Below are 21,226 nucleotides of genomic sequence, written 5' to 3' on the forward strand. Positions count from 1 at the left end.
GATGACGCACAGATGGCCAATAGGCATATAAAAAAATGTTCAACATCACTAATGATTAGAGAAATGCAAATTAAAACCACAATGAGATATCACCTCACACCAGTCAGAATGGCGCTCATCAATAAAACAACACAGAATAAGTGCTGGCGAGGATGTGGAGAAAAGGGAACCCTCTTGCACTGCTGGTGGGAATGCAGACTGGTGCAGCCACTGTGGAAAACAGTATGGAGATTCCTCAAGAAATTAAAAATCTAACTGCCTTTTGACCAGCTATCCAACTGTTAGGAATATACCCCAAGAACACCATAGCACTGTTTGAAAAGAAGAAGTGCACCCTCATGTTTATGGCAGCATTGTTCACAATAGCAAAGATCTGGAAACAACCCAAGTGTCCGTCAGGGGATGAGTGGATTAAAAAGCTTTGGTATATATATACTATGGAATACTACTCAGCCATAAGAAATGATGACATCGGATCTTTTACAACAACACGGATGGACCTTGATAACATTATACTGAGTGAAATAAGTAAATCAGAAAAAACTAAGAACTATATGATTCCATACATAGGTGGGACATAAAAATGAGACTCAGAGACATGGACAACAGTGTTGGGGTTACAGGGTCAGGGGGAGGAGAGGGAGTGGGTTGGGGGAGGGGAGGGGCACAAAGAAAACCAGTTAGAAGGTGACAGAAGACAATTTTATCAATGTCACCCCATTAAAATTATTTATTTATTTATTTATTTATTTTTATTTATTCATTTTAGAGAGGAGAGGGAGAGAGAGAGAGAGAGACAGAGAGAGAGACAGAGAGAGAGAAGGGGGGAGGAGCTGGAAGCATCAACTCCCATATGTGCCTTGACCAGGCAAGCCCAGGGTTTTGAACTGGCGACCTCAGCATTTCCAGGTCGACGCTTTATCCACTGCGCCACCACAGGTCAGGCCTATTAAAATTAATAAAAAAATTTTTTTTAAAGACTTGCCCAAGGTCCTCTGTAGCAAATAAGTGGAAGAACTGAGTTAGACTTGAGACATTTGGCTCTTAATTCAATGATGGCTCTACTGAACTTGCTCTATTTGGATATTGGACACTGGAGGACATTGTGTTTTGCGTTAAAGAGGTTTTGATCTTAATCAGGGACAATGGGGAGCAACTGGAAGATTCTGTGCAAAGGAATACCATGTTTATTTTTTTAGGTGAGAGGAGGGGTGATAGTGAAGCAGATTCCCACATGTGCCCTGACTGGGATCCACCCGGCAACCCATCTAGAGCTGATGTTTGGGAACTGAGCTACTTTTAGTGCCCGAAGCTGATGTGCTTGGACCAAGCAAGTTATCCTCAGTGTCTGCGGCCACACTCAAACCAATGGAACCACTGGCTGCAGGAGGGAAAAAGATAGAGAAGGTAAAGAGAGAGGGATTGAGAAGCAGATGGTCACTTCTGTCTACCCTGACCGGGGGCTGAACCTGGGACGTCTACACATTGGGTGACGCTCTATCCACTAAGCCACCAACCAGGGCAGAATGCCATGTTTAAGTCAATGTTCGACGGAGACAAATCTGACAATGAGTATAGGATGTGTTCCTGGAACAGACACCGGGCAGAGAGTAGACCAGTAGGACATGGCTTCAAATTGAGGCACAGCTTAAATAAACATCACATTGCACACTGAGAAAATTATTTTCTTTTTAGTTCTGTGGTTCCTCATTTGTTTGTTTGTGTTAAGGAGAGGATCACACTGCCAATATCTTTTAACAACCCTCCAATACCCTCTGACCTCCCTTTTGAAAAACAGAAGTGTCAGCACTCAGCTACTCGGGCCAGACCTGAATGACAGTGCTTTGTGTGTACTCTATTTTTGTGATTACTCCCCAGTTATGACAAGTAGTACTGATTTCTCATTTGTTACAGTTACAGAAAAGTTACTCTCAAATACACTTAAGTGAAAAAAGTCAAATTAAGGAAAAAATATTAAGTTAATTCTAAGCCAGGTGGTAAACACGTATGGAAAAAAACACAATGAATGTGCAGGCTAACGACTGAAGTTTGGGAAATTCTTGTATTGGTGACTATTGTAATAGGAGTGAGGAAGGTTTTGTCCAGGCTGTGAGAATGGCAGTGGAAATGGAGAAGTCTCTGATAGACATTTTTAAGGGAGTTAAAGGAATTTGGTTTTTTTCTGCCTCATTTCTTAGGATGCTTATGGCTGCGATGATAGGAAACTTAAATGAAAAAGGTATCTCATAAAACAAGAATCCTCAAGGTGGGGTTGCTCCAGATTGATTATGTCAGTGGCTCACTGACATCACTAAGGACTCAGCTTGCTGACATCTTAAAAGCTCAGCCCATAAGCTTTGGTCCCATGGCCTCAAAATGGCAGACATGGTTTGAGCAGTCTCATCATATCTGATGCTTCAGTGCGAGAAGAAAACATCTCTTCCGGAGATGAAAAGTGAAGGATGAAGAAATCTTTCCCTGAAGGAACCTATACCAAAAGATTTTCCTTCAGGATTCATTATCTCCCCAAACACACCAACATATGATATACAAACCAATCCTTACAAAGGGAGGTCAAATTATCATCACTAACATCGACTAATTAAGATTCATTCTCTGAGCTAGGGATCAAGAGTGTTTTCCTGAGAATTTCTCAGTCCCAGGGGCTCTGTTAGCAAAAATGTCTGGTAGGCAGTCAACTTTTACAACTTATACCGGTGGTTCAGAAATTCCCCAAATTAGCTTTTGAACATTAACCGGAAGTTCTTGAGGCGTGTGAGGTTTTATACATTAAGTTTTATTTAGTTCGTCTCTCCATGTGTCGGATTACCGCAGAACGGAAGACTTCCACTGCAAAGTCCACTTCTGCTTTACTGATGCACATCGGGGGCGCAACGCGGAATGTCTGCGGAGGTGGGAGAAGAAAGTCACGATCGATCGCCACACACTCAGCTGTGACTCTGAACAAATGCACTAAACTCAGAACCTAAAACTTGGTTGTGGTGGCATTTCTTACATTTCCCTTGAGTCCAGTCTGATTTCTCTCCAGTGCGATACCCAAGCTATTCACCCTCCAGTTTTGTAAAGCTTCTGATGCCATCTGGCTGTGCTGCTTTTCTTTTTTGTCATCGACACACCTGGTCCTTCCACCTCCTTTACTGAGATCTTAGGTACCTATCTACCCCACATTTCTGCCATCTCTGAGGGTGACCTCCGTTGTTTGTATGCACAACCTAACAAACTAGCTTCTCAGCATCTTTTTTTTTTATTCATTTTTTAGAGAAGAGAGAGAGAGAGGGAGAGAGAGAGAGACAGAGAGGAGAGAGAGACAGAGAGAGAGAAGGGGGAGGAGCTGGAAGCATCATCTCCCATATGTGCCTTGACCAGGCAAGCCCAGGGTTTCGAACCGGCAACCTCAGCATTTCCAGGTCAATGCTTTATCCACTGCGCCACCACAGGTCAGGCAACTTCTCAGCATCTTGATTGCCTTAATTCCCAGAACCTTCATTTCTGCTTCTCTGCTTCCATTCACACCTAGCGCCAGTGCCATGATCCCCTGCTCTGCACTGGGAGTAATTCAAAGTCTCATTCCCATTACATCTGCCCATTTTTATATAACCAACCTTCCATCTCCTCCTCCCTCCATTATCTTCAGATCTACCACCCCACTCAGATCTTTTTTTTCCTACCCAGCTGGGAGCATGTGGTTGATGTCTGAACTACTCTCTCACCTGCCCCCTCATTGTTCACATCTCCACCCCCCCCCCCCCCGTGGCTGCTCCCACGCGTGAAGTCCGTCCCCTATCAAAGTTGTCAGTGCACTGCTTTGCACCAACATATGTAGCCCAGAAGAGTTAAAGTCACACCATTGCATTGGCAGGGTCTCCAAATTCGGCTGGCCCCCTCAATTTTTCTTGTTCTCTGTCAGATTTCTTTTTCATTCTAAACCTTTTTTGTTCTCCTCAATTTTCCTGCTCAACTCCTACGCCTCTTGCCCTATTTTATAGACCATCATGCCTCATGCTTCTCAGAAGCTGTCAGGCAAGAACTCCCTGTGCACGTGTTTGCTCCCACATCTGTTCTTATGTCCTGGCCTGAAGGTTCAGGGAACGAGGTGTCTCTGCTATTCAACTGCAAGTTTCCCACCAGGCCCTGGGTCCTGGGTGCTTCTATCACGTCACTCCAGAAAATATCCCCGTGTTCTTTTGCATCATTAAGTTCTTTTCAACTTTCCCTCTGCCTATAAACAAGCATGAGGCTTGCAGCTCTCATAACCCAAATCCAAACCACCTTGAATAAAACTCTGTTGGTCCTCTGGTCTCCTCTCGCTGCTATGCAAATGCTATCTTCTCCTTTCATGTAAACTTATAAAAAGACAGGTTGATGTTTACGGGGCGTTATTTTTCGCTCTGCTTCTCTCTGTTCACATCTCAACCCACCGCAGTCTGGTTTCTGCCCCATCTCCCTTCTAACACCACGCTAGCTGATGTTGCCGGTGACCTGTTTAGTGCAGAACCCAGGGGCCTGCTTCTGCCCTTGCCCTTCCTGGCCTCCTCTGCCGCATTAGGCACTTGGGTCCCTCCTTCCTGAACCTCTCCGCTTCCTTGCCTCTACGGCCCCACACTCTCCTGGCTTTTCTCACACCTTTCTGCCCTATGTTTGCCGTCACTTGGCACCCTTCCTGCCACCTGCCATTTAAATGTTGTTTAAACATTTGTTGGTTAAACATGTTGTTAAAATGTAGGTTTTTTTCTAGCCCCATTTCACCGCATTTGTGATCTAGACACACTTCCCAGGAAATGTCCTCATCTCAACGCTTACACGCTGATGACTCCCAAGTTGTGATATTATTTTAATCCTTTCCTCCGAGCCTCAGACTTGTCTACAGAAACAGGTGTCCACAAACCCCGCAAACGGAGTGTGTTCAAAGCTAAGCTAATCCTTCTCCTTAAACCAGGTTAGATGTGAGGGATTCATCCTTGACTCCCTTGCATTCTCCACATCCAAGTCCTGGGCATTTCACTCCCAGAGTTGTTCTCTGCGTTTCTCCACTGTCACATCCACTGCTGCTTAAGTCCAAGCAGCAGCATCAACCCCTACCTGGACTCCCTGCCTCTGGTCTTGCTCCCTGAGGCTCTCCCTCCTCAGAGGGCAGAGTTGGAAATCAGACTGCCTGAGTTTGGATCCTGACTCACTATGTGACTTGGGCAGTTCACTTAACCTCTCTGTGTCTCTTTTTCTTCATCTGTAAAATATGGATAATAATAGTGGTTATTTCCTAGACTTGTTGGGAGCACTGAATGAGTCAATATGTGTGAAGTGTTTAGAACGGAGCCTGACAAGTAGGCAGGCTTCTTATTACTATCAGTTCCTGCCCGAGCCTTCTGCTGCAGCCACGCTGACGCGCTCGTGGCTCTTTGCACCCTGTCATGGTTCCACCTGTGCTTTGAGTGTTTACCTCATTGTTTCAGACTCAGAATTGCTAGAAAGGCCGGCCTAGGAGTCCCTTCTCTTTCTTCTTATACTGCTCCTCTTTATAGCTGTTGATGAGCTTACATCACATTGTAGTTTTCTGTTCAGGTGTCTTTCTCTCCTGCTGGCTTCATGAAGGGAGGGACCAGCTATTCTTTGTCATTGCAGCTTTAGTACCCGGCCCAGCAACTGCTGCTTTGCATGTAAGCGCTTGCCATATAACTAAGGAATAACTAAGCAAGTAAGCGATGAATTAATTGTTCTAGGGTCTTTTTAAGTTGTACATCCGAGGGTGTTTAATGGTTAAACTGATTTGTGCAGAAAAAAATATTTGTGACCAGGATTAGAAAATACCGAGCATGACTTAGCAAAAGTGCTCCTCCTGGTTCTGTGTGGTGGGGTTGGGGTGGGCCGGGGCTCTAAGCCTGTTTGTTTACAGGCTGAGGGGAAGTTGAAGAAAAGGAAAATTTGCAGGTACAAGAGCACAGGTGGGAGGTCTGGATCTGAACCTTTAGGAAAGGAGGTGAGAAATGGGCGTGGGGACAGGCAGTTTACATAGAGATCCTGCCTAATAGCTTCCATTTCCTCTGAGAAGTGTTACTAAAATAGAGTGAGAGGCAGTAGGGGAGCAAGGAAATGGAGAAGAACGACTGCCGTCTATAGTGAGAGAAAGACGACAAAGGCTAGGGACAAACTAAGAGAGGGGCCGACATTAGAGCCTCGAGCTCTGCCTCGGAGTCAGTGCCTGGTGAGGGTTCCACTGTGTGAGGGATCTAGGGGCAGATCGCTTTACCAACAGCAGCCCACATCCGTTGGCAGGGCCGCACCAGTCCTAATTGCTGAGCCGACTCCGGCTTTCCCTGCAAGGGACCTGGGTGGGGGTGGGGGTGGGGGTGGGGGGTGCACCTCCCGCCTGAGGGTGAAGGGCACTGGGAGCGGCTGGTTTTGAGTTCTGCATTAGGCACCCGGCCTGGGTGGTCCCCACCTCTCCTGCAGGGTCACCTGGGCCTGCCAGTGCTGAAGTTGCTCTCAGCCACAGGGGCTGCTAAGTCTTAGCAGGTCAGGGTTCACAAAGAGCCCCAGGATCAGCAAAGAACAATCAGGATTGCTCTTACAGGGGTTACAACAGACTCATACAGGAGACGGAATGTTTATTGCATGACCGTTAGGACTTTATTATGACTTGTGCTGTAAATCCTCTGGTTTGTCGGTTCATGTGGTTTATGCCTCATTTCAACTGTCCTCTGTAGCTGTTCCTCACAGAACCCTGTTAACCAAACCACTTGAACACAGCGCCTTCTAGTGGCCCTAAGGCCTCACTGCCACTTCCTCTTTTTTATATTTTATTATTTATTCTTTTTAGAGAGAGAGAGAAATATCGACTTACTGTTCCATTTTTTCATGGCATCATTGGTTTTTTCTTACATGTGCCCTGACCGAAGATCAACCTGCAACCTTGGCGTGTGTGTGTGTGTGTGTGTGTGTGGGGGGGGGGTGCTCTAACCGTTGAGCAAGGGCCTTGACACTTACTTTTGAAAATATCTGGGTGTAATCCTTAGAGGAAGTGCGGCTGAGTCTCCAGCAAGCTCCTTTAGAAAAGGGACAGGCACTGGGACCCCAGGGAGATGCCGACCTAAAGTGACAGGTAAGCACCAGCCTTTCTCTTACCTGAGAAAAAATTCCACCTCTGCCAATTATAAGCCCCATGTGTCTGCAGTCCTCATGGATTTGATTTATTTCTGCATGGGGAAGAGGCTGGCGGCTCACCTGTAAAGACATTTAAAAAATATTTCCTGTTTGGTGTTTGAATAGTTAAAAACATTATTTCTAAGAGAAAAAGAAAGCAACCCAAGCCATCCGTGTTCTTTGCTCCCTCTTAATCTCTCTCTGCCCCTGTAATTGAATAAAGGTGTTAATTGCTGGACTGGACTTTTCTGAGGGTGTTATTAAATATTAATAATGTTTATTATTGATAGTATTCAATATTTATTTTTATCCCGATTCATTTCCAAGTTCCTGAAGACCACATGGAGTTGAATACAGACAGCCAGTGCAGGTAGGTTTTCAGGGGATACACTGTGAGCATAATTCTTCACCAGCTGATTTCGGAGTCGGCTTTGTTTACGTGGAACATGTCCCAACTCATTACTCTGTTTTGCCCATTTAGAGAGCTCATTTCAAAGCCCAGGAAATGGCTGAGATTTGCACAAGTATTTGAACAGCCAAGCTTTCCTTGGGCTGCAACATGGCCTGACAGGTGGGGTGGATCTGTTTGTCCTCAATTTCCCTGCCGGTGAAATTTACTCTTTTTTCCCCCTCAACACTTAATCCTCCAGGGTTAGGAAAGGTAAACACTTTGGGAACCAAGAGGCTGTTCAGGTCACTAGGCATCTGAAGTTGGTCTGTACCTGTGGGTCCAGACAAACCAGCACCCCTGTGGTGACACTGCAGGGTAGGCTTGTCCCCTTCCTGTGTGTCTCCTGTCTACTGAGTCTGTGAATATAAGAGCCTCCTTCTAAGTTTGTTGTTTCAGGTCTAACTGTGTATCTGCATGACCTGGAACCCTTTTTCACACTACAGGTATTTGGGCCTCACATCTGTCAATGTAAGAAATTTCCAAACCTATAAGAATTTTTATGAGTTTATTTGAATCAAACTGTCGACAATTGCCAGGAAGCAAAGTCTCAATGGAGTGAAAAAATGTTCCGGAGAATGGTGATTTTATACATAGAATCAAAGAGAAAAAAATAGAATTAAAGGGGAATTAGATGAAATTGATTGGTGGTAGATCAGGGAGGCGGGATAAAGCAAAGCAGGGGGCGGGGACTCTCTGGGACTGGATAACAAATAAGTGTATATACTGAAACTTCTTTTACTTAGGGAGGAATTAGATAGTTAAAGTTAACAGTAAAAATTAGCATGATAATAACAATGAGGGGGTTGTTGGTTCCTGCTCTGGTGGGGTGCCTTCCCTGAGGGAGGGCAGGAAAAGATTACCCCTACATTTCAAAGGCAGGTTATCAGGTGTGTTATTGTAGATGCAAAGAAAACAGACTTAATTTCATACCTTCCTATGTGGTGACTTTAGGTCCCTGAGTCTGTAAGGCCACCATGCTGGCTTTCCCTGGGCTTGTCAGGTTCAGCATGAGGCTCCTTTTTCATCCATACACCGGACCTTTTGAATTAGGGTATTTGTGGCAGGGCTTAGGCATCTATATTTGTAAAGTGACCCTCAGGTGACGAACTGAGACCTCCTGCTGTGATGCTACTACCCCAAGTGCCGAGTGCTGTCCTCTCTGCTGTAGCACAGCCAGTGGGCATCAGCACCGGGTCTGGCTCTGGTTGCAGATGCACAGGACACGTTCCTGGCTTGTGGGTCAGCCCCTTCCGTCCTCGCCGTCCTCGCCCGAGAGAGGAGGGCTTCCCCCAGAGCTCCAGCCTCCAGCCTCGTTCTTCTCTGCAGGGCTTCCTACCCACCCCCTCCAGGATTCGGTATCCACCCTTCCACCCCTAACTCCTGATCCCACTCTGTTCCCCAAGTCTTCCTTTCCTGGTAAGGAATAAGACTGGGCTTCCCAGAGATATTTGCATTTTTGTCTGACTTTCTTTTTTTTTTTCCCCACCTGTACACTTTTTATTAAAAATGTAATGCTTATGTACAAACTCGTGTGTGCTGATGCCTGATTTAAATATGATACAATTGATGCGGGAGGACCCGTCGGTGTCGCAGGCACCAGCAGCCCACGGCCGTTATCCGGCTACAAGTACAGGCTGGCGGCAAACACAATGTTGTCTGACTTTCTTAATAAATTAAATTTATTAGGGTGGCATTGGTTAATAAAATTATACAGGTTTCAGGTGCACAATTATCTGTGTATTGTATTGTATGTGTTCTCCACCCCAAACCAAGTCTCCCTCCATCACCACCTACCCTCCTGTACCTCCCCCACTCCTCTTTCCTCCTGCAGTCCCCACACTGTCATCTGTGTCTGTAAACTTTTTATCTTTGCTTAATCCCTTCACCTTTTTTTACCCTGTCCCCCAACCCCCATCCCCTCCAACAGCTGTCAGTCTGTTTTCTGTATCTATGAGTCTGTTTCTGTTTTGTTTGATAGTTTATTTTGTTCATTAGATTCCACATATCAGTGAAATAATATTTTTGCCTGTCTTATAGCTTTAAGGTAAGGAAAATAATATTCAAACTTTCAGACTACAAATAATGGAGGATCTGGGATGGGGGAAAAGACTAGGACCTTGTCATTGTTCCTAAAATGGCATCATGCACCATTGGGGAGGCTTCCTGTGTCTTACCAGGACAATGAAGTTACTCAGCTGCCTTGAGCATGCTCAGTTGGGTTTGGAACGTGGGTTGGGAGGAACCCTCCTTGCTCACTGGGCTTTCCTCTCTGGGGTCTGGACTTGGAGTGGTCCACAGTCTTTCAGGGAGCCCTGGGCTAGGGACTAGCAAGAACTCTTCTGAGCCTTAAAACAGCCCTTGACTGGGCCACAAGCTGGAGACAAGGATGTCCAGCTTGTGGCCTATTCTCATATTCCTCTTATTTTTCTGTGGTCTTCCCTTAGCTTTAAAATCTTGTTTAAACATTTCAGTTTTGTATGGTGTGGTTTTAATGGAAGTCTTATATCCATAGTCTGGTCTAAAAAGGAAAAGAATGGAGCATCAATCTTTTATGCTAGATCAAATTGCAATAATTCACTTAAGGGAAAACTGAATCCCTGTGGACAAGAGTTAGGGTAAAAGGGTCAGTCTGAATATTCCTCCCTGTGCCAAGATTTCCCTGCTGTGTTCTCCTCAGAGGATCTAGGCTTTGCTTGGATGGGGTGAGGGTGTACAATTTCCTACTTACATGGACTGTAAGGACAGCAGTAGAAACAAGGAGAAGGCGTTGAGAGACAGGGCAAACAGTCAACAGGACTTGATGTTAGAAGTAAGGGGAGGGTAGGAGTTGCAGATCACTTTGTGGTATTGAGGCTGGGTCCTTGGGAGACCAGTGAAGGGTAAGAAACACAAACAGTGAATTTGGGAAGGATAACTGGTTTGGGGAAAGTGCTAAATTCAATCCTTGTCATGGTGAGTTTCTCACAGTGGGGAACATCATCAGAAAGTCACATTCTTCCCTGGTGACTTGGGAGATTAAAATGCACGTGCCCATGCCCCCTCCCCCCACTAGCTCTCTGGACAGTTTGTACCTCCCCAAGTAATTTCTTTTCTTCCCAATATTTGTTCTAAATATTCAGTTATCACCCATGCTCTTTGCCTAGTCTGGTGAGAATAATACTAGTTCCCTTTTCCAAATCCCCAACTCTTGAGGGCCTTGCTGGCATTTTGTTCATACTAACAATCAGTGCTGTCTTTGTGGCTCTCTCCCAGAGAATGAATGAAGTCAGCTTTCGGCTGATGCTTGCTACTCTCTGACTCTTGCTGCCCCAAGAAGCCACAGACACAGCAGAGGATCAGAACCTACCTTATCCCTCACCATCTCTATTCCCATCATGAGGCCTTTGCCTCGGACATCTCCGATAATTTCAAATTCATCCCGCAGTTTAGCAAACTTCAGTAACATGTAGGTGCCAACTTCTTGACTGTTTTCCTGCAGATTTTCTTCTTTAATCACCTGTTGAGAGAAGCCCCAAATGTCTCTGCACTAAGAAGAAATTCTGAATAATGAACTGAGGAACATGGAGAGGTAAATGACTCTCTTTATGGAAGTTTGAACAGACAAATGGAAGCCAAAGTTTAGTGTGGCCATATTATGTACTGCAGAAAGATTCTCTGTAAGGAGAAGAAAATGTTCTAGCAGAGGGGATACTTCCCCCATACCTTCCTCATCTTCAGGGGTGAGTAGGAATTTAGGAAAGAATAAAGACATATCTCTAAGTTGTCTATAACAGAGATTCCATCATCCCAAGCATTAGTATTGCCTGGCTTTGCTGAAAACTGGGACACAGGGACGAAGAAGACACAGGCTCTGAGGAAAGCAGGGTCTCAGATGAGAGCCTGGCTGGGAGCTTTGGCCTTTGGGCACTTGCCCCCAGCCAGACAGGCCGTCATTGCCCAGGGGCCTCACTGCAGGGCCCGGCCTCTTGAACGGAGCAAGCCCTATGTGGCCCAGAGTTTGGGCACCTGAAAATACAAAAGCATTTTTATCTACTTCACTGTACTCACAGTGGAGACCTGTGATTCTTTTAAAAATTAATTTAAAAATAATTTATTGATTAGAAAGAGAGACATCGATTTGTTGTTTTACTTATTGATACAGTCATTGGTGGCTTGTTGTATGTGCCCCAACTGGGGGTCGAACCTGCAACTTTGGTGTGTCAGGACAACAGTCTAGTCAGCTGAATCATCCAGCCAGGGCCAAGGCTTGTGATTCTTGACTAGATACATGCATTTGTATTTAGCTGATAATAATTGCACGACTCCGGGAAGACTTTGCTGTTTTTAAGACCTATCTGTTCACCCAAGTCCTCTCTACTTTCTAAATTGGTTGAGGTGACACAGCACTTAAAAAAAGAGTGGGCAATATCTACAAAATTAAATAAATGACACATCCTACCCACACTTACTCATGTCATGATTAATCATACCTAAAGATACTGTTTAATTGGCAAGGACTGCTTTTACTTACTTGTTTTTTTATTTAAAAATACTTCTAAACTTCAGTTTTTGAATAGGGGAATAATGTGCCTTGTTCAAAAATCGGAAAGCATAAAAGTATATATAGTAGAGATATTCTTGTCCCCCAGCCAGCAAGTCTCCTTCCCCACAAACAGCTGTTGTTATTAATTTCTTAAATAGTCTTTCAGAAATACATTAAGCTTATTTAAGCAAATGCTCTTATGCGTATTAGCAAGGGCATTAAGAAAATCTTTTTCTACAGATGCTACCCAGGCAAAGAGTGGGGCCAAACAATGAACAATAGCTGAGTCACCTAGTTGTAATCACATAGCATGCAGTTTCTCTTTGGTAACAATCCTCCCCCCCAAAAAAGCAAGAAAGTATGAATGAGAAAACCAAAATTAAACTTAAATAAAAGATAACAATTGGTAACTATCCATTAAAAACCATTAAATACAGAAATTTCAGTGCTACCAGCTAGTAAGGGGAATGCTTACATCTCCTGTGCATGTGAGGTTTGTTATACATTTCTTATTCAACAATTTTTTTTTAAGTGACAGGAAGGGAGATAGTGAGACAGACTCCCACAGGCACCACAACCAGGATTCATTTGGCAACCTGTGTGAGGGGCTGATGCTGAGTCAACTGAACTATTTTTAGCACCTGAGGCTGATGCTCGAAACAGTAGAGCAGGGGTCCCTAAACTTTTTACACAGGGAGCCAGTTCACTGTCCCTCAGACTCTTGGAGGGCCAGACTATAAAAAAAAATCTATGAACAAATCCCTATGCACACTGCACATATCTTATTTTAAAGTAAAAAAACAAAATGGGAACAAATACGATATTTAAAATAAAGAACAAGTAAATTTAAATCAACAAACTGACCAGTATTTCAATGGGAACTATGGGCCTGCTTTTGGCTAATGAGATGGTCAATGTCCAGTTCCATATTTGTCACTGCTAGCAGGTGCACTGATGCATCCTGTGCTCCTCTCACTGACCACCAATGAAAGAGGTGCCCCTTCTGGAAGTGCGACGGGGGCCAGATAGATGGCCTCAGGGGGCCACATGCAGCCCTGCGGGCTATAGTTTGGGGACCCCTGCAGTAGAGCCACTGGCTATGGGAGGAGAAGAGAGAGAGAAGGAGGATAGGGAGAGGAAGAGAGAGAGAAGGGGGATAGGGAGGGGAAGAGAGAGAAAAGGGGGAAAGGGAAGGGAAGAGAAGCAAATGGTTGCTTCTCACCGGTGCCCTTACTGGGGGACTGAACCCAGGATGTTCACATGCCAAGCCAGCACTCTATTCACTGAGCCATCTGGCCAGGGCCATTCTTATTTAATACTTTGAACATAAAACTAGATAATTAAAATAAAAAGGGCAGGTGTCAGCATGACAACTGGAAATCTAACTTTAATTCATGAACTAGTAACTGACTCTTCAAAAATATAATGTGGTAGAGGTATGAGCATGTGTATGGCTCTGAAGTAGTCATTTTGTGAAATGAGTGGTGGTCGTGTGGCTGCTGGAACGTACCTCAAGCACGGCTTTTCCAATGGCACAGGCCATGGGGTTCCCTCCAAAGGTTGTGAAGTGTAACACGCTTTTAGCTAAAGACTTGGCAATCTCTAGGGGAAGAGAGTAAAGGTAGAGAAAAGGGGACATTTCTTGCTATAATCTCCCCTGACAACATTTGGATTATGTTTTAAATGACATCATATCCAATTCATACTTCCCTCACCAGATATGGGTGTTATGGATGGAATGGTGCCTCCCCCCCTGCACCCCCATCGCGCCGACCTAAATCCCTATGTTGAAGCCCTAACTCACAACACGGCTGCATTTGTAGATGGGCCTTTAGGGAAGTCATTAAGGATAAATGAGGTCATAAGAGCAGGTCCTAATCCAACAGGATTGGTGTCCTCAAAAGAAGAAACAGCAGAGCTCTCTCACTTTCTGTTGAAAAGGACATGTGGGGACAGAGTAAGGAGGTGGCCATCTGCAAGAGAAATCTCACCAGAAACTAATTCTGCAGGTGCCTTGATCTTGGACTACCAGTCTGAGAAGACAAATGCCTGTCTAAGCCACCCTGCCTGTGGCATCTTGCCATGGGATCTCTAGTGACTAATATGATGGATAAGAAAGAATAGCTTATTTACTCATTGAGAAGTTGGATAACAAAATCCTGAAAGTGTTGTGTGAACTGCAAAGTACCTCAAAACTCAGTTTATGGGAATTGGCTTGGAACCTTCTTTAACCAGAACCTTTTATTCTATCTTTCACTTTTGGGACTAAGAAGAAAAAAACCCAACAACCCTCCCATCAAAGATTTAGTCCTATAATTTTCGGATTGTTTCAAGGTGAGTAAATATTCAGTTCATTATATATACTTGACGTTCTGCATCCTCATTGTTGTACCTTCAGTCACTTAATAAAAACACTGAGATATCACAAGGCACTTAATTAGCCTTCAGTGTCTCATAGGTACGGGGAAAAAACAAATGAAACAATTTGACGAACTTTATAAAAAATATTTTCTGTAAAACTTCACTAACATAAAAACTTCAGTTAATTCTAATGAGCTGGCTAAGTGAGATGGTAGTATATTGGGCTGTTTGTGGATGAGATATCAACAGATCTACCCCTTATGGACCTTGTGGTGAGAACAACTAAGAGTTTCCTTTCAGAATATTTGGAAATGTCAGGGTTGGTTTCAGGTTGGGTAACAAGGCTCTCTTATGTCGGCTTTGTTTTTGTGGCCCGTCTTTCTATACCTCGTCAGTGTGGTTGAACCTGCATTAAACTGTGGAGGCAGGAGAATCGGTCTTCCCTACAGCAAGAACACAGGGGCTGGCTTCCTTCCATCCGGGCCATCATCTGGCAGATAGACTGCTGCTTCTCTTTCACTGCTCGGGAAATGCATGTGTAGTTCCCACCGCTGTCTCCCACCCACACAAATTCCAATACGTTATTTTCTACCATCACTGATGCGAAAGGAAGCAACACAAACTTCCCCTAGGTCCTACCTGGAGTTGTCACAACTGCTGCCATGGGGAAGCCGTTCCCAATCCCTTTAGCCATGGTGACGATATCGGGCAGGACGCCGTGGGTTTGGAAGCCCCAGAAGTGAGAGCCCAACCTTCCAAATCCTGTCTGCACCTGAGGGAGGCAAATCCAAAACCATTGGAAATCTTTCAATAAATGCTAGTTTTCTTGACTCTCTAATCTTTTTACTTTTCCTCTTCTTCCTCCCTCTACCCTTCTTCTCCTTCCCTCTTTCCTCCTCCCTGCTCCCTACACCTCAATATTCTCACTGCCAGCCATTGTCATCACCATCTTTGTACTATTATTGACAATACTTACTCTGTGACTGAGCTTTTAGGCACCAAAAGCCATTTACTACATGTGTGTGATTCTGGATATGTTTCTATAGTCACTCTGTCCCTGGGTTGACTCTCTTCAGTAGAAATACTGATAGCAGTGCATCGCAGGGCGTCTGTGACGGTCACATGAAAGACGCATGTGGAAAGGGTCATTCTGATTTAGCAGCCCTTAAGAAGGAACCCCTGAGTGCCAGCAGCAGGGGAGAAGAGTGGAGGGGTAGCACCTGCCCCGGGCTGGACCAGGCAGGGGTTATAGTGGGTGCATGGGCACAGGGCACCTGCCACCTGGCCCAGACAAGAGGGCCATCCTCTTCCCTATCATGTCCTTTCTTTCCCGAGATTTATGTCGTGAGGAGGACCCCGCTGAGCCATGTAACTCATCTGGTCTCAGCAGATTACCCAGAGTCCCATTAGGTCCATCAATTACGGCATCTGGGCATGCTGCCATCAGAACCTCTCCCCTCTGCCATCAGATCCTCTCACCTCTGCCATCAGAACCTCCCACCTCTGCCATCAGATCCTCTCACCTCTGCCATCAGAACCTCTCATCTCTGCCATCAGAACCTCTCACCTCTGCCATCAGAACCTCTCACCTCTGCCATCAGAACCTCTCACCTCTGCCATCAGAACCTCTCACCTCTGTCATCAGAACCTCTCACCTCTGCCATCAGAACCTCTCACCTCTGCCATCAGAACCTCTCACCTCTGTCATCAGAACCTCTCACCTCTGCCATCAGAACCTCTCACCTCTGTCATCAGAACCTCTCACCTCTGCCATCAGAACCTCTCACCTCTGCCATCAGAACCTCTCATCTCTGTCATCAGAACCTTTCACCTTCGACTATTATCATCAGTGTACCTGTCTGATGACAGGGGCTGTATCTTGTTCCTCTCTATTCAGAACACCTAGCAGAGTGCCCGATAAAAGTAGACACTCAGTGTTTGTAGAATGAGCAAGAAGTGGCAGAAGTACCTAACTGAATAACGCCACACCAGCATTTCCACGGAAACTTCTGATCAGGGAACTTTCTGGTTGAGGATCCCTGATCTCTTTCTGGCTCTCAGTCTCATGGTCTGTCTGTTTGAGTCTCTACACACACACACACACACACACACGCACACGCACACACACACATGCACACGCGCACACGCACACACACACATGCACACGCGCACACACACACACTGCAGGTCAGGCAAAGAGGTGTGGGACTGTTGTTCTCTGAAATGCTCTTCCCAAGCTCCCTTCCTCAGGGGTTAGAATTAGACCACGGCCAACAATGGAGGAGAGGAGCTTAGATAGAGGAGTCAGACCTGTGCTCGGGTCTGGGGGTCTCCTACTTCCTAGGCATGGGGCCTCTGAACAAGCTGAGGAATTTGCCCAAATGGGACAGTATAGAAACAGCTTGTAGAAAATCCACCCATTTCGTCTCCCTGCTTTCATTTTTCACTCCATCTATCTAAGTATCATAAATAAATGGTGAAAAAATCAGGCTGCTTGGACAATGCATGAAATTATGTATGACAATAAACGATGTTTGGTCACATAGGAAGTATCAGTCTCATAGAATCTTTCAGTAAAACAGAGATGAGTCCTTCTAAGGTTCATAAACTCAGATGTCTCTAGGGGTGAGGAGTTCCTAGTGAGAGAGGCGGGCTGGGTCTACGGCAGGGAGCAGGGGTGGGGAGTTACTAGCGAGAGAGGCGGGCTGGGTCTACGGCAGGGAGCAGGGGTGGGGAGTTACTAGCGAGAGAGGCGGGCTGGGTCTACGGCAGGGCGCAGGGGTGGGGCCATGGCTGTGCAGGCCCTGCCCATAAGCAGTCCATTTCAAGTCTCAACTTAGTTCATGCCAGACAGCAAAGACTGGCTGCCCAACTGTGTTCCTGAACGTGACACAGCCACGTATCTCAGAAAATTCTGAAATTCGTATTTTCTTTGAATTCAGTCCACCCTCCCTCTAATTAGTGCAACTGTGGCAGTTTTAATTGGTGCTGATTCCAAAGGTGAGAGTTAGTTTTTTTTCTCACCGATGTAGCTGATTGTAAACCTACTGAGTTTGCTTTTCTTTTTCTTTATAATGACAGATTAACTGGCTTCAGCTAGGACTGGGATTAGTTGATGTTCCCTGAACCTGTGCAGCAGGCTGGGAGAAGGAAGCTCTTCGGCTTCCTTCCCGTGCAGCACCCTGCCGAGGGTGGGTTGGGGTGGTCGAGTTTCCCTGGGGATAACAGAAACCCGACCGCAACTGCAATAGAAAATCTATTGACGGGAAGTCTGGATTGTTTAGTTGAGGAAAATGACTCAGGCAAAGATGGCAGGTCTGAAACCAGAGTGAAACATACAAGTTCTGCACCCATTCTTGGTGGAACTAACCATTGCTAGTAGAATCGTGATGAATGAGTCTGAGCCCTTCGGGGGGCCTGGCCACCACCCTCTGGCCTTCGATCTCCATCGCTGTTCTCAGTAGGCAAGAGACTGCTTTCTTTGTATACTCTGATATGAGGTATAAGTATAAGTAAATTGAACACTTGTGAAAACACACAGGCTAGAGCTCACAGAGCCACTGAACTTTATTCCTTTCAAAGTTGTTCCCTTGGACTATTTGCTATTCCAAAAAGAATCTTAATTCAAGCTCTTTCAAATTATTATTTTATTTCAGTGTTATTTATAATAGCCAAGATTTGGAAGCAGCCAAAGTGCCCATCTGTAGATGAGTGGATACAAAAACTGTGGTACATATATGCTATGGAATAGTACTCAGCCATAAAAAGGAAGGAAATCTTACATTTTGTGATAGCATGGATGAATCTGGATATTATTATGCTAAGGGAAGTAAGCCAGTCAGAGAAAGGCAAGTATCATTTGATTTCACTTATATGTGGAATCTAATTAACAAAATGAACTAACAAACAAAAAAAACATGGACTCATAGATACGAAGAACAAACTAACAGCTGTTAGAGGGGATGGGAGTTGGGGGCTGAAAATGGTGAAGGGATTAATCAGAGAAAAAACTTACAGACTCAAATGTCAGTGTGGGGGTTGTAGGAGGAAACGGAGGGTGGGGGAAGTGGAGGAGAGTTGAGGGGGGATAGATGGTGGTGGAGGGAGACCTGATTTGGGGTGGTGAACACACAATGCAATACACAGGTGATGTACTGTAGAACTGTGCACCCGAAACCTGTTGGTTACTAAGATAAGGTGAATGCTGCCAGGCTGGTTAATACTATTTTGGCAAAAATTACTTGAAGAGTTGGTTATGAGATTAAATTTCCTGCATGGTTTTTAAGTAGCCTCCCGATGTCACCTCAAATAAAAATGTAAAAATATTTGATTGATGACAGTATCCCCTGTGCCTGTTAGCAGTTTATGTGATAGATTGAATTTGCATGTTTAAGGTCTGCAGCCTGTATTTGTTAAACAAATTAGCCACCTAACAGCAAAAGCTCCATAAACTTACACCCTTGTCTTAGAGTTTCCACACTAGATGTTTTCAGCCTGGAATACAGAGGGGCATTTGGAGAGGTCTGTCCCTGGGCCTTTGCTGTCCCAGCCGCACAACTTGGCACCATCCCTTGACCACTCACCTCGTCTGCAATGCACACGCCGCCTCGCTCTCGCACCAGCTCGAAGGCTTCCTTCAGGAACCCCTGCGGGTACTGAACAAACCCATTCACCCCCTGCAAAAGAGCAGACCAAGAAGACCTAGAGTAGCAGCACAGCCCGTGGAAAGTATGAAAAAAAAGAAGAAGATAGATTATCATTATTAGTAATATTAGCAATTTTTCTTACAAACAAAATGATTATTTTTTTCAGTCTTGACATAGCATCTTCTTTATGTCCTTAGTTATAGCACTTCTGTTCAGATGGTTCCCCGGGGTGATTGTTGTAGAATTTAGTGTAATTTTGATGTGGTCACAGGAGGAGGCGAGCACAGCGTTTACTATAATTGACCAGAACTATAATTCCAGCCATTTTTAAAACAGTCTCTAGAATTGTTTTAACTATGAGTGAAAAAAGGGGTTGTTACTCTTATGTCATATCTTCTGGGAAAAGAAAGCAAATGTATGATTTTGTGAGTTTAGAATGAAAGTAGATTCAAGGGACTTAGTAAGATTGCACAGGGTGAGGCAAAAGTAGATTTATAGTTGTGGGTAAGTGAAACAGATTTTATTCTTGTATTATTATTTATTAATTATTGTATTATTTTTCATGCAAAACCTACTTTTGCCCACCCTGTAAAAAAATGCTTCCCCTGACAGTATAGGAATTAAGCAACAAAAACTTGCTGGGGCTTCCTTTCCTTCAGACTATTAGGAATTTAATAGTTTCATTTATCTATCTCTTGGATCCAGGAATTCAGAAGATGGCATTTTTATGAGTCAGTCCTGAATCAGGGGCTCTCTTTCTTTGAGGGAATCAAGAGAGCATATTGAATTTGAAGGGAGACACAGTTATGATTAAATAACTTAAAAATTCTCTAGAATGAGTTAGAACTCTGATACCTTAATACTCAATCAATGTCTCAGGCTCATATACTCACTTGGATTGGCTCTGCAAAAAATCCAGCAATTGATTTGGCCACAGACGTGTTCAGAGTATCCTTGAACTGTTCGATATACTGGTCCTTAGCTTGGCAGCAGTCTGCGCATAACACACAGATAAACAACAAATAAACAAAACACAGCATTTGAAGACTGAAAATGGCATCCAGAAGAGTGAGGAAACACACAGACTAAGAAAACAGGATGAGCAGATTGACTAGAGTTCCCCCAGAAAGCAGTAATCCAGGACACGAGGATATTGATTTCTGAAGCGGAACATTCTGTTGGAATGACTTGTACTTTGGCTCAAGCAGCAAGACTAGGAAGCCACAGAGGCATAAACAAACCACTCTAGCCGTCTCCGTCTGAGGCAGAAATGCCCCTAAGGACCATTGAGTCTGGCAGAGATAGCAGTTTTACCGATGAAAACCCATCCTCTCAACTGAGTAAATTTAATTCAGTAATTGGGATGTGGATTTAATCTATTTGAAAATAACTCTATTTACTTTTATTGCCACTTAAGTTGATATACAGTTTTAAAGCTACAAAGTGCCTCAGTCTTCAGAGGTTGGTAAAGGTGTTTATAGAGCAATTAGAATTCAGTCAGAAGAGCAAGGTACTAGAGTCAGATAACTTTCATCCATTAGTAGCATGGGACAGGAAGCTTTTTTCACTGGACTAACAAAGGTCCACACTGACTGCTTCCAGATAAGACTGAACCTGTAGAATTTTTATCCACGCCTATAATTTAGAATTTAAACAGCATCACAGAGTCTTTGAACTTAACCCCATAACCATGGACAACAGAAGGGATCAAGAGGGAGATGATGGACATGAGGGAAGCCTCCAGCCCCAGTGACAGTGGAAGCTTCTGGAAGACCACCTAATATCTTAACACTTGCTTGGAGGCATGACTGTTTAGCCCTGTCTCCTGGAGGCCAGAGATAAGGAATAGAAACCTCCGGTCATCACCCTCGAGACTGAAGAATGTCTATTTTGTATTTCAGCTCTGCATTTAAAAAACGGGAAAAGCACTACCTGGCCCGGAACCTATGTTTAGGCTACAGATGATGTTTGGGAAAGCTTGTGTGACAGAGGTACCTGATATCCTTGGTTAGTTCGAGTTGGGGGTTGTGGTGTGAAGAAGGAAGTAATGAAAAGGACATCAAACCCAGGAAGTACATTTTTAGCATC

The 21,226-nt window shown here is 44.6% G+C and overlaps 1 protein-coding gene across 2 annotated transcripts in view; it reads right to left on the reverse strand.

The window, feature by feature from the left end:
• Positions 1-2,776: 2,776 nt before the first annotated feature.
• Positions 2,777-21,226, reverse strand: part of AGXT2 (alanine--glyoxylate aminotransferase 2) — a 47,098-nt gene continuing 28,648 nt past the window's right edge. For both annotated transcript variants that reach the window (XM_066244322.1, XM_066244318.1), the window contains exons 8-14: positions 20,032-20,132; positions 19,076-19,168; positions 15,132-15,264; positions 13,642-13,733; positions 10,956-11,105; positions 7,141-7,239; positions 2,777-2,905 (exon numbers count right to left, since the gene is read on the reverse strand). In XM_066244322.1, coding sequence (XP_066100419.1) covers positions 2,798-2,905; positions 7,141-7,239; positions 10,956-11,105; positions 13,642-13,733; positions 15,132-15,264; positions 19,076-19,168; positions 20,032-20,132 — 776 coding nt within the window. In that variant the 3' untranslated portion in view covers positions 2,777-2,797. The remainder of the gene's footprint in view (positions 2,906-7,140; positions 7,240-10,955; positions 11,106-13,641; positions 13,734-15,131; positions 15,265-19,075; positions 19,169-20,031; positions 20,133-21,226) is intronic.

Source organism: Saccopteryx bilineata, chromosome 1 (assembly GCF_036850765.1).
Source record: "Saccopteryx bilineata isolate mSacBil1 chromosome 1, mSacBil1_pri_phased_curated, whole genome shotgun sequence".
Lineage (NCBI taxonomy): Eukaryota > Metazoa > Chordata > Mammalia > Chiroptera > Emballonuridae > Saccopteryx > Saccopteryx bilineata.